The sequence below is a fragment of the Crinia signifera genome, chromosome 12 (genome assembly GCF_055691185.1).
Source record: "Crinia signifera chromosome 12, ASM5569118v1, whole genome shotgun sequence".
In the NCBI taxonomy this organism is placed as follows: domain Eukaryota; kingdom Metazoa; phylum Chordata; class Amphibia; order Anura; family Myobatrachidae; genus Crinia; species Crinia signifera.
The window spans coordinates 19,194,961-19,207,105 of record NC_139228.1 but is presented as its reverse complement, the minus strand read 5'-3'; the positions used below and the strand labels follow the sequence as shown (position 1 = coordinate 19,207,105).

Here is a 12,145-nt window from a genome sequence, read left to right as displayed (position 1 = left end):
TAGCTCATTTATCCCACAGCAACCATCCGCTGTGTGCTGCCTGCGCTGGGCTCGGTCCTCAGCAGGTCTCAAAGCACAGCCTGGTTTCTTCAATGCAGGAAGCCGGCGGCCAATTAAAATGCTGCACCGGCTTATGAGCCAATCAAAGCTTATGCGCCGTTAGCTAATCAGAGCGGCTGCTGGTACATGAGCTCTGATTGGCTCACCCGCCAGTGCTGCATTTTAATTGGCCGCCGTTGTCCTGCATTGAAGAAACCAGGCTGTGAATCTGGACCTGAGTCGGGCAGTAATTGAAGGGAGGGGGGTCCGCGGACTGACATCTCATCCACAGTGCCCGTGGGGTGGGTGGGGGGGGGGACACGACTGGAAATCAGTACCACATTAGAGGAACGCGGATGTCAGCAATCACATACACTCATGTGCAACCCACAATTGGCTTCTGAATTTTCAATGTAATCAAAACGCCATTAAACATACTGCGCTCAGCTCTTTGGAATGACTAATGGACTAATCACATCCATTAATCATATTGTGCTCAAGGAGAGACGCTGTAATATCAGGTTTGCATAATATATAGGATTACATAGCTACATCTATATTACCTTTCCTACCCCAAAGAACCATCTCTTTTCTGCACAGACTGGGGGCCAGATTCTCTAAGCTTCAAAAGTGATAAAATGGAGTGTGATAAACAGCCAGCCAATCAGCTCCGACCTGCCATGTCACAGACTGTGTTTGAAAAATGTCAGGCAGGAGCTGATTGGCTGGCTGTTTATCACTCTCTATTTTATCACTTTTGAAGCTTAGAGAATCTGGCCCTAAATCCCATAGCCTCTACCAGCAGTTTCATCCGGGACTCTTACAGAAGGCAAACTGTAAGGATCTGCGTCACATCATTTATTTTGAGCTGTGATGTGATGGGGCATTTCCGGAACGCGATATACAGGGAGGGTGAGCCACACACCAGTGTCTAGCCATATACGGGTGACGCCAGCAGCAAGAATGACACGATTCATTGTGTGCAGGGATTCCCTTCAGAAACTTTTACGTCACCAGTGTACAAATGTGGGATGATCTAGCCTGTACAGGTACAGCAGCATCTCGTGTCGGACAAACATCGTTGTGGAATGCTGCACAACCACAGCCTGTTGCCACAGCAACAAAATGTTTTCAGAACATTAATAGAATCAGATTGCATTGTTTGCTGAACATCCTTCCGTACAGATAGAATATGCGAACTCTGTTATACTACATTCCTTTCTGCATCATATAAATGTTTGCTGGCTTTGTAGCATAAAGACTTTGTAAAAGATTAAACGGGTGAAAGTTAATTCTGCCGCATAGATCAGATTATAGATTAATCACAGCATCAATTAGGTTAACGGTCATCCAAAATGCCACTTTCCCTGTGACAATACCCAAGGGACAGAGGAAGGTGGCGACTCACATGGGAATCCGACACGGACACGGTATAAGTGTACCACTTCGCTTGCCATGTTTCGGGCAAGCCTTCGGGCAATCGCCCTGCCCGATTTTTAAAATGCACCCTGCCCCGCTAGCAGCGCCCCACGAAAATAGCCTGGTGCCTGCCCCGACTGCTTGCACGGGGAAGCCCAGCGCCGCCTTAGACCGCGATGCCCGGCGCTTCCCTGGCATCACGGCACCTTCAGTGGGGCCGGGCTCGCCCCCTTTAGTGATGGCGGCGGCCGGGCCCGCCCATTTTTATGATGTTGCGGCCCGGGCATGCCCCTTTTGTGACATCGGTGGGCCAGGACCAACCACAAGTGTGACGTCGGCGGGCCCGGACCGCCCCCCAGCGCCCTGCCCGACCAAAAACCTAGAGTGAACACTAATCATTACTATTACCGGGCCCACTTTTATAGTAAACAATGAAAAACCACAAGAACAAAAAAAGTCAAACTTTTCCATGTAGGCATGTCAACCTATGTCATGTGTGGACCTATAGTGGTCGACACATAGACTGCATCCCTTTGTTTTTATAGTCTACTCTACTACATGACTGGCCAACCTGCGGCTTTACAGCTGTTGTGAAACCACACATCCCAGCATGCATTGCTACAGTTTGGCTGTTAGGGAAGCTGTGGCAAGGCATGCTGGGATGTGTAGCTTCACAACAGCAGGAAAGCCAGAGGTTGGCCAGACCTGTAGTAGAGTAGGCCTATAGGTTGCTGTGGGTTACAGCATATTTGTAAACACATTACTCTCAAGTCAGTGATTGGGTGAATTATACATCCATACTCACGGTCTTAGAGAGGGTTTTTTTCCTGAAGAGAAAGGCGACGTTCAGCCCATCCACCACAATATCATAGGGCGGCCGAGAATTCACAAACTCAAGAAAGTTCTGTAACTCCTAAAAAGATAAAAACAGAATGCACACATTAAACACAGGGTATACGTTTGTTTCCAGACATGTACAAAGCTGCTTCTATTTAATGGTTGAATTATTATTATATACTAGTAAAAGCTAACTGCAGTCTGCCCTGGATTATCCCCAGCTCTGTCTGTAACCCCCCCGGGCCCCACCTCTCGATCCACTGCTCCACCCCTTTCTCTTGCCTTGCGTCTAAGTTGACCGCCACCTAGGAAACATTTTCCAATGATGGCCACTTCCTCCAGTATGCAGCATTTTTTCAGGGCTCTCCTGCTTCTCTCAGGACACCAAATTAGTTTTGTTACCTATCTTTAAAAGGCAGCCAAAAATAATATTAAAAGGCTCTTTCAAATAGTTCCTCAAGGTCTGGGAACGGACAACCTCCTATTTTCAGACTCTCCTGCAATTAATTGATCACTTATTTATTTGACTTATTGACCCCAATACTAGGGGGATAGGGTCGTATTGTCGAACCGACTTAGGTCAATAGTCATTAGGTCGACAGGCAACAAGGTCGACAAGGTTCTAAATCAACATGGATGACGGTCGACAGGTCGACATGGGTTTTTTCACTATTTTTTGAGCCAACATGTGCCGACAGGTGTTATTTCATGCCATACCACCTACTAGGGAGCAGTGGGAGAGAAAAATAGTGTGCCCAAAGCATTGCGAGCGTTTCGAGGGGCTGCGGTTGACTTCCAACTGTGTCCATGTCGACTGTGTCGACATTCGGGTAAAAAAAACCAGTGAAAAAACCCATGCCTGAGACTTTAGTGCTGGGGGTATATATGTTCAGTTTGCAATGGCACTAATGAAATGGTATATGGGCATCATGCCCGAAGAATGGTTAGCGCACCGATTCAGTGACCATGTCGACATTCAAGAGAAAAGAAAACAAGAAAAACCCATGTCAACTTTTTCACTGTTAAACCTAGACACTGTTGACCTAATACTTGTGTTGACCTTCCAACCATGTCAACCTTAAGCATGTCAATCTGTTTGAGGTGTCGACACAATGCATGTCGGCCTTTGGTTGGTAGACCCAATGACCCATACCCAATTAAACCAGAGACCACCAGATATGTGCTGCACAACAGTCAGCCATGCCTGTGCTAGGAAACTCCCACCTAAGGAACCGCGCACTGAGGAAGTTCAGCAGACTCCAGGAAACAGAGGACTTGTTGATCTCTACATTACCACGCAAGACATGAATAAAGTCATGTAAAATTCTGACATTTCCCTGTATATACAGAGCCCATATACAGTAATAAGCAGAGATAGTACAATTTCCTTACCGATCAGTTGTAGCCTAAAGCAATGCTTCTCAAAGTCAGTCATGCGGAAACACAGTAAGGGCCTGGTTCTGTCCTTGTGTCTTTTGCAGCGGTCAAGTCTATAACTTTATTCTGATGCTGCTGTAAAGCCCTTCCATGGTGTACATCAGTGCAAGGACTGAGACGCCCACTCACGGCGCTGCACTACCGTCTGGTGTGACTTGAGGCACCTTCAGAACCTGCACCAATCCTATGACAGGCGCAGTTACTCTGTCTGGCTATGGACCTATGTGCAGCACTGTGCATCTCTATATGCAAAGGGCAACGGAACCTGCTCTTTAAAGCTTACAGTCTAACGGGAGAGGGGAACTCTGAGACAGTAAGCCTTAGTGGTACAAATAGAGGACATGGTACTGGAGCTATAAGAGCCGTATTCTAATTTATTTATTTTGCAATATATGTTAATTGGTTTTATAAAGCAGACATAGATCAAACAACGAACAATTTTCAGTGAACAGTATAATATCCTACTTTCGATTCCGATGCCGCGCATCAGGATCGGATGCGGTAAAACGCGGTAAGATATGTATAACTTGCTATTAATTTTGACATTACTAGAAACGTTATTTTAACTCGGAGAATGTAACTTCCGGGTAGCGATATAAGCTACCCAGTAGGATGTGTAGCATCTGTCCAGTAGGGCCTCTAGCATCTATCTCCTACAAGGTGGCCATTTTTGGAGGGAAATTTTTGCAGAAGATTCCATACAGACTGCCGAACCCATTGGAATCTGAAGAGACCATGCACCCTCACAGCGCCTGCTCCCCCCAAGCCACCGCTTGGTCTGCAGCGCCATTGTTACGCCACTGCTGATGAAGTCTTCACAAACAGCAACAGTGAAACTTACAAGTTCTAAAAACAAAATCATATTGATGATATTTCCTTATATAAGACTAGAAGTCTGAGAAACTACTGCACAAAGGTATCTGTATATCGCCCTCTGGCTATACAGGTGACAGGTACGGTATATAGCAGTAACTTCCCTGTATTTACAGTGAAGGCCGGGGATTTCCCAGTATCTCTGTCTCTAGACAGGTGCTTTTCATGGTAAGGTGTGGCCGCATAAGGAACTAGCCCTGTATTGTTGGTGTTTCCGCTAGCGATATTTTGCAGACCGCCGTGCCATGCCATGCATTTTTTTACTTATTACTGCACCCTGCGCCCTTGTGTTCTTGTGCCCTGCACCCTGCCTTGAAAAAATCCTAAACACTTAGGGGGTATTCAATCCTCGCCGCCATTTTCAACGGGGGAAATAGCGGTGGATACCTATTCATTGCCCTGTTCGGGAGAACACAGCTGCGGGCGCTGACAGTTATGTCGTTCCATCATGACGTGCTGATAACTAGTTGTACAATATTTGTCTATAGCGGTTGCTAAGAATATTTATCAAGCTGTAAATACAGTGTTATTATGAGTCATAGTTTACAGGACAACAGAACCTCAGATAAACCATGTTCAGTAGCTAATCAGTGTTTCTAAGAAGAGGCAAAGCACAGAGAATGAACATAAGAACATTAGGGAAAATCCAAGAAGCTGCAGAACAAAAAGAGGCGGGAACGTCAGTTAGGATCTGGCTGAGATAAACAGAAGAGAGACACGTGATAAGGAATAAGCAACGACTGGAGACACTAAACCAGCACTTGTTTTTCTAGATACGAGTTCGTGGACTCTCAGTATTCAGGAATACAATCCTACTTGAAAACATCTTAATTTCTAGAACACTCCAGTGCAAGATAATGTGGGATACGGTCACTAGGTCGACAAGAGGAAGGATGGCATGCATTGAGTCGACCACTGAAGGTCCCCATGGAGTTAGTTCGACACATGCATTAGGTCGACAGTCAAAAGTTCAACATGGGGTTTTTCAATTTTTTTTTTTGAGCCGACATGTACCTAACATCCACTAAGGCGTGGTGGGAGAATAAAATAGTGTGCCTGAAGCATGTCAAATGCATTGAGCTATGCGTGGGGACGCGGTGCACTTTTCTTTTAGTGTCTATGTCGACATTCGGGATAAAAAAAGTGAAAAAACCCATGTCGCTATTTTGGCTGTCGACCATTCCCATGTTTACCATGATGCTTGTGTCGACCTAATGACCCTGTCGACCTAACCCCATGTTGAACTTGATGCATGTCGGCCTTCAGTGGTTGACCGTAGGCATGTCGACCCTTCTCTTGTCAACCCTGCGACCCATACCTGATAATGTATACACGTGATTTAAATAAACTCTATAAAGTGACGGGTATGGGTCATCGGGTCAGAACAACAAAGGTTGACATGCATTAGGTCAACACCTATAAGTCGACATGCTTAATGGTGACATGGTTGGAAGGTCGACAGTCAAAGGGAAGACATGGGTTTTTCACTTTATTTGGTCCGGAATATCGACATGGACACTGTATTGGTGCACCTTGTCCCATCGATACGCTCAGCACAGTATTCTATTCTCCCTCCATGCCCTAGTGCAGGGCTGGGCAACACCGGCCCTCCAGATGTTAATGAACTACACATCCCAGGATGCTTTGCATTAGTTTTGCTATGTGGCCATGCTGAAACTGATGCAAGGCATCCTGGGATGTGTAGTTCATTAACATCTGGAGGGCCGGTGTTGCCCAGCCCTGCCCTAGTGGATGGTAGGGTATGATCTACCTACTACCGTCTGTCATGTCGGCTCAAGAAAAGTGAAAAACCCCATGTTGACCTTTTGCCTGTCAACCTTGGGCATGACAACCTAATGCTTGTGTCGCACTAATGACCCTGTCAACCTTGCCCCATGTCTACCATATACCAAAAATTCCAACAATTACATCCTTTATAGAGGACTTGATGAAGTAAATAACTTCATAGAGAAAGAACAGCCTCCATCCATTAATCCTATGCACAGCCTCATACTAAGCACGAGTGTGAAGTACATTAGCCATACCAAGCCTCATAGGTTTTTCGGTACTTGTTTCCTAGCACGGCGCCCCCATTTTCCATTGTATTACATATTATACAATCGCATCGCATGCAATATAGAAGCATGCGATGCGATCAGATTTTTAATTGTACAAGCACCCTGATGGGTGCTTACAATGTTAAATGCACCCCCACTATCAATGCCAACCTGAAGCGTGGCGAGTGCAGCGAGCCCGCGAGGGGCGGCGGTACGCGTCCTCCGACCTTTTCATACCCCCACTATCCACGTCGGTGTGGAGTCGACTTTATATAGTGTGGCGAGCGCAGCGAGCCCGAAGTGTGGCGAGCAGACACGGATTACTTTACATGTATTGCGTGTCCGCTCACCAAGCTTCGGGCTCGGTGGCTCGCCACACTATATAAAATCAACTCCATGCCGACGTGGATAGTGGGGGTATGAAAAGTTCAGAGGGCTCGTACCGCTGCGCTCGCCACGCTTCGGGTTGGCGTTGGTAATGGGGTGGCGTTAACAATGGGGGGGCATTTAACATTGTCATTACTCATCAGGGTGGGGATACAATTAAAAATCGAGTCTGGGTGGGCATTTAACATTGAAAACGTGTCGCATTGCATCGCATGCCATTACAATGGCATGCGATGCGACGCGATATTAAAATTGTACACTCATCCTGGGAAAAGCCTCAAATCGGGTCCATCGCATACCTTAATTAGTGGTATGACGTGACGGGCGTCGTGATAATACACAAGTACCTATTTTTATATGAATTTTTTTTTTCAATCATTGTGTTTATTAAGGGGGATTGTCTTGCGTGTCTTTTTCTGTTATTTATGTGATTTTTCTGATATGTGGATAATTAACCTTTTTTTATTAAAAAGTTCTATTTTGATGAAAAAGCCATGGTTTGTTCATCTCAGCACTGCCCTATATTCTCATTAGCTTACCTATACCCCTTTCACACAGAAAATGACGTTCCCAAGTGAAACCATTCCACCCAGGAATTTCATGAAACACACGGGTCATATTTCTGTGTGAAAGGGTCAATCCGGAGCCTATGTAGGGTACACACCAGAACGATTAGGGCTCAATCCCATCAAACTGGATCCAATTCCAACCGATTGTATGTAGATTGGGCATGTTTTTGTATGTTTAGATCCAATTTCGATCCGATACGCGTCCCCGCTGTCGTTTGGTTGTTTTACAGATCCTACCTGCTGCAGGTAGGATCTGTAAAAGACCCATTCAACTAGATACAGACTCAGATTGGATTAGGATCGGATTGGATCCAGATCGTTAGCAGATTGTGTGCTCCAACAGATCGTGCGACCATCGCACAATCTGCTAACGATCTACTAACAATCAGGATCCTTCTGGTGTGTACCAGGCATTAAACTCCGGGTCTCTGACCCTGATAATGACCAGAATTGGAGACCCTGAGCTTAAGATCTGGGATGACCTTTTCATGCAGGCAAATTACCGAGTCTAATTATAAATGATAGACCCGGTGATTTGCTCTCCTGTGTGAAGGGGGTCTGACATGGCACGGCTGAATAACTCGGCGCTTCAAAAAACGGGTTATTGCCAGGTTATTCAACCGCCCCGGTGTGAAAGCGGTACTAGTGAAAAAAGGTATTCTGGTGTTGTGAGGAAGTTTTACACTGACTTCCTATATAAGTTTTTTCGTGTGATAATCCCCAAACAGTCCCTTGACTACAAAATAGATGACTTTGCACCACACGTGTTGTGCAACATCTCTTGATGTTAATCAGTAGTGTTGTCGTTTGTTTTTTAAATCAATGACTGTAAATGACTTTGCAGAATACTTGTGCTCATGTTTAATTTACCATTTCCTTTATTGCTAAATGAATGCATCCAACTCATTTAAGTCATTATTTCCTTGTTTTTGCTCATTTATGCTCAAGTTCGGCGCTGCAGAATCCTTGTGATACCATATAAATTAAAGCTCATACTGGTTTAATACCAATTATCTGGCATGTTCTGGCATGCTCCAGCTCTAAGCCAGATAACCTATTTTGCAAGATATCGGTGGTGGTGTCATTTAAATAAAGGGAGCCCCCCCCCCCCCCCCCCACAGCACGATTCCTACCTCCCCCACCTTGTCTCAGGGCATCCAAGCTCCCACAGCGAACACACTCCCACTGTATTCTAAACCCTCCCACTGCCCTCCTAAGCCCTCCCACAGCCCCTCCTACATCTGACAAGTCTAACTTCCCCATCGCGCCTGATGTGTCCAGATTAACCCTTTGAGTGAATTTGTCAAAATAAGTGTGAAAATTGGCAAGCAAACATTTATATTCATCATAATGACCTGTAATGTTTACCTTATATAGGAAATATCTTTTTTTACACAACATTTATTAGGGATTAGTGTCAATCTGCAGCAGAGGGTGATTAATTGCAAATTATGTAGAATCCCCAGACTGCCCACTTCCCCGTAAAAACATGGACAGATGCAGTAAGCGGTCTAATAATCTAGGGAGTCAGGATGAGCTTACTGAATTTAACCCCTTGAGTGGTGTGTTTTGCTGGGGCAGGACAAACCTACCAGGGCAGGTTTGTCCTGCCCCAGCAAAACCCACCACAGAGCTGTGGGCCGCCCCTCCCCCCCTCCTGTTGCTCCCCCCCCCACCTCATCTCTGCATCTACGCAATCTTATACCGGATCTCCTGGGCCCTGTCGCCGATCATAACAGGGGGCAGGCTCTGGGATGTTCGGGTGGCTCGAGAGGTCTCGAGCACCAAAAAATCCCGAGTCCCCACAAGCCGCGCCGAACATCCCAGAGCCTGCCCCCTGCTTACTAGTACTAATGGTGGCGGGGGCAGTGGAGCTCTGGTGCACAAACGCCGGAGCAGAGAGGTGAGGGGGAGTGATGGGATGGGAGAGCAATGCAGCCACTGTGGGGGGTGCCCGGACAGGAGATGCACCAGTGGCACACAGCTGCAGGCACCACTGGCACACACCTTCATCTTAGTGGCATGCCCAGAAATTTTCCGGGACAGCCCGATGCGGCAGCGCAGCTGAGCCCGGAAAATTCCGGTCTTACCACTCAAGTGGTTCAAGTGCGACAAGTAATATCTGAAATTAGCAAATGTCTTGTACTGCTTTCACATCGCAAACCCGGGATCTTGATCCCAGGTCCACATTATCCAACATCTATCCTTTCACATTAAACTGGGGTCACCCATTATACACAGGGCGACCCGAGTTTAAGCCTTCAAATATCCCGGGTGAAATTGCCAGGTTGGTTGACCTTTCACACTGAACATCGACCTGGGTCAACCAGGCCGCAACCCAGCAATAACCTGGGTTTTAGAGGAGATGTGAAAGGGGTATTGGAGAGTCTAGACTAGGCAAGTATAGAGTGGGCTAGTCCCTGTTTATCCAGCTGGCTGCAACTGGCACTGTGCCATCAGTCCTGCTTCCATTCCAACGATTACCAAAGACTATTCTACGGGATGGGGAACCTTCTGCGCCCTCCAGCTGTTGTGGAACTACACATCCCAGCATGCCTTGCTACAGTTTTGCTTTGTGGCCAGGCTACAACTGTTGCAGGGCATAGTGGGATGTGTAGTTCAACAACAGCTGGAGGGCTGAAGGTTCCCCATCCCTGTACTACAGTGGTTCCCAACCTGGGGTACTAGTACCCCTGGGGGTACTCTGCAGACCAGTTGGGGGTACTTGAAAATAATATTGGTAATGGCGGACGATGAAAAGGTCTTTTGATGGCTGAAGAAGACCCATTGCCATGGAGACAAACCATGTTGTGTCATATGCCTGACCAGCAATCCAGTGGGAGCTTCCCATGCTGCCCTCAGACATCATCAGTCATCTGTCCAGCACTGACAAAGGTGGAGGAAGCAGCGTCATTAATCCTACCGGTGTTAGTGGGAATCCTGGAGATAATACACAACCAGTGTCTAGACACAGAAGGGCATGATTCCTAGCTGTATACTACTCCTCCGCTCCTCCTTAATATAAGGACATGCATAAGAATCCGCATACCGCTAAGTAATGTCCATATTTAAAAATGAGACGAGGGGGTACTTATCAATGAAAAGCCTAATCAAGGGGTACGGGAGAGAAAAAAGGTTGGGAACCACTGCTGTACTAGATGAAGGGAAGGCTGGCTTATGTCAAAAGTATTATTAATTCCGATGTTCTCCTGTAAATACAATGCAGATTAAAAATGGATTCCGGATCTCATATAGCAGAGCACCGCCTATCTTCAGTATGAGCATGTCATTGTACCTAAAAATTCTATTACAACAGTGGTGTCAAACTCATGGTCCTCCAGCTGTTGTGGCTCTACACATACCAGCATGCCCTTCCACAGTGTTCGCAATCCATCATATAAAATCTGTGGCAGGGCATGCTGGGACATGTAGTTCCACCACAGCGGGAGGGCCATGATTTTGACACCACTGTAGTAGAATGAATCTATATATAAAATAACCAAAGTTTGATTAAAAAATATAAAATAATTACTTTGTGTTTCAGTTCTAAATGACCCAAAATGAAAACATTATTCTACTTTATTGGGTAAAACTCAAGTCAGGTCTACATAAAAGCAGACCCTTATTATCTTTGCTCCGAAATTTATTATACAGTATTCTTAACCGGTGTTACTTATAATATCCCAGTATAATCTAGGATGCAGGAATCTATCTGCTCTCTTGGAACAAGTGAAGGATAATATTGGTTTGGCTGAAAAAAAGTGCGTAAGCACAGACAGAAATAACCAAAAGCGGATTACCGCAGGGAATTTCCAGTTCTGCACAGACTTGTAATGACTATTCTAGGTTCTTTCTAAAGATCTAATACTGTCCATACACCACCATGGCCACTGAATGACTCCCTATTGGGCCTACTACAAGGAAGTAATAAAAAATTAAAAAATAGCTTTTCCGCTTCAAAAGTCTAGAATATAATTTTGTCACATTACCAGCGCAATGATTACTACATGACAAATAGATTGAAGTCCACGGTATACCGTTACTATGTCACCATTCACAATTTCAACGGAAGAAGAGACTGATAATGCTGACATGGTTAAAATGTCCACACCTGCAAAACAGTCACATTGTCAGAATGTCGACCTTGGAAAAGTCAACATTTCCAGGAGGTTTAGGGTTTGTATTAGGGCTCTTGTAAAGGTTAGCGTTAGAGTCAGATTCTGTTAAAAAAAAAAACACAGTATGTCGACATTCAAACAATGTAAAAAAAAGTATGCCGGCATTCTAACAATGTTGACATAACTTCAGAGTTGGCATGACAACAACTATTCATTTGAAAACAACATTCCAAATCACACAGCACAATTTCGGAGTGGTTGTAAAAAAAACAACATGACCTTTTTCATGTCAACCTAAGGCATGTCGACTTTTTTATGTCAATCTTTTGACTGTTGAGCAATAGCGGTCAACCTATTGACCTAATTACTGTTGACCCTATGACCCATACCCGTCTGTAACATGCCGATT

The 12,145-nt window shown here is 45.5% G+C and overlaps 1 protein-coding gene across 1 annotated transcript in view; it reads right to left on the bottom strand.

Annotated features, from left to right (window-relative positions):
• PRORP (protein only RNase P catalytic subunit) overlaps positions 1-12,145 on the bottom strand; it is a 45,689-nt gene that overhangs the window by 23,214 nt on the left and 10,330 nt on the right. Inside the window, exon 4 of the mRNA XM_083167046.1 lies at positions 2,264-2,371. Coding sequence (XP_083023172.1) covers positions 2,264-2,371 — 108 coding nt within the window. The remainder of the gene's footprint in view (positions 1-2,263; positions 2,372-12,145) is intronic.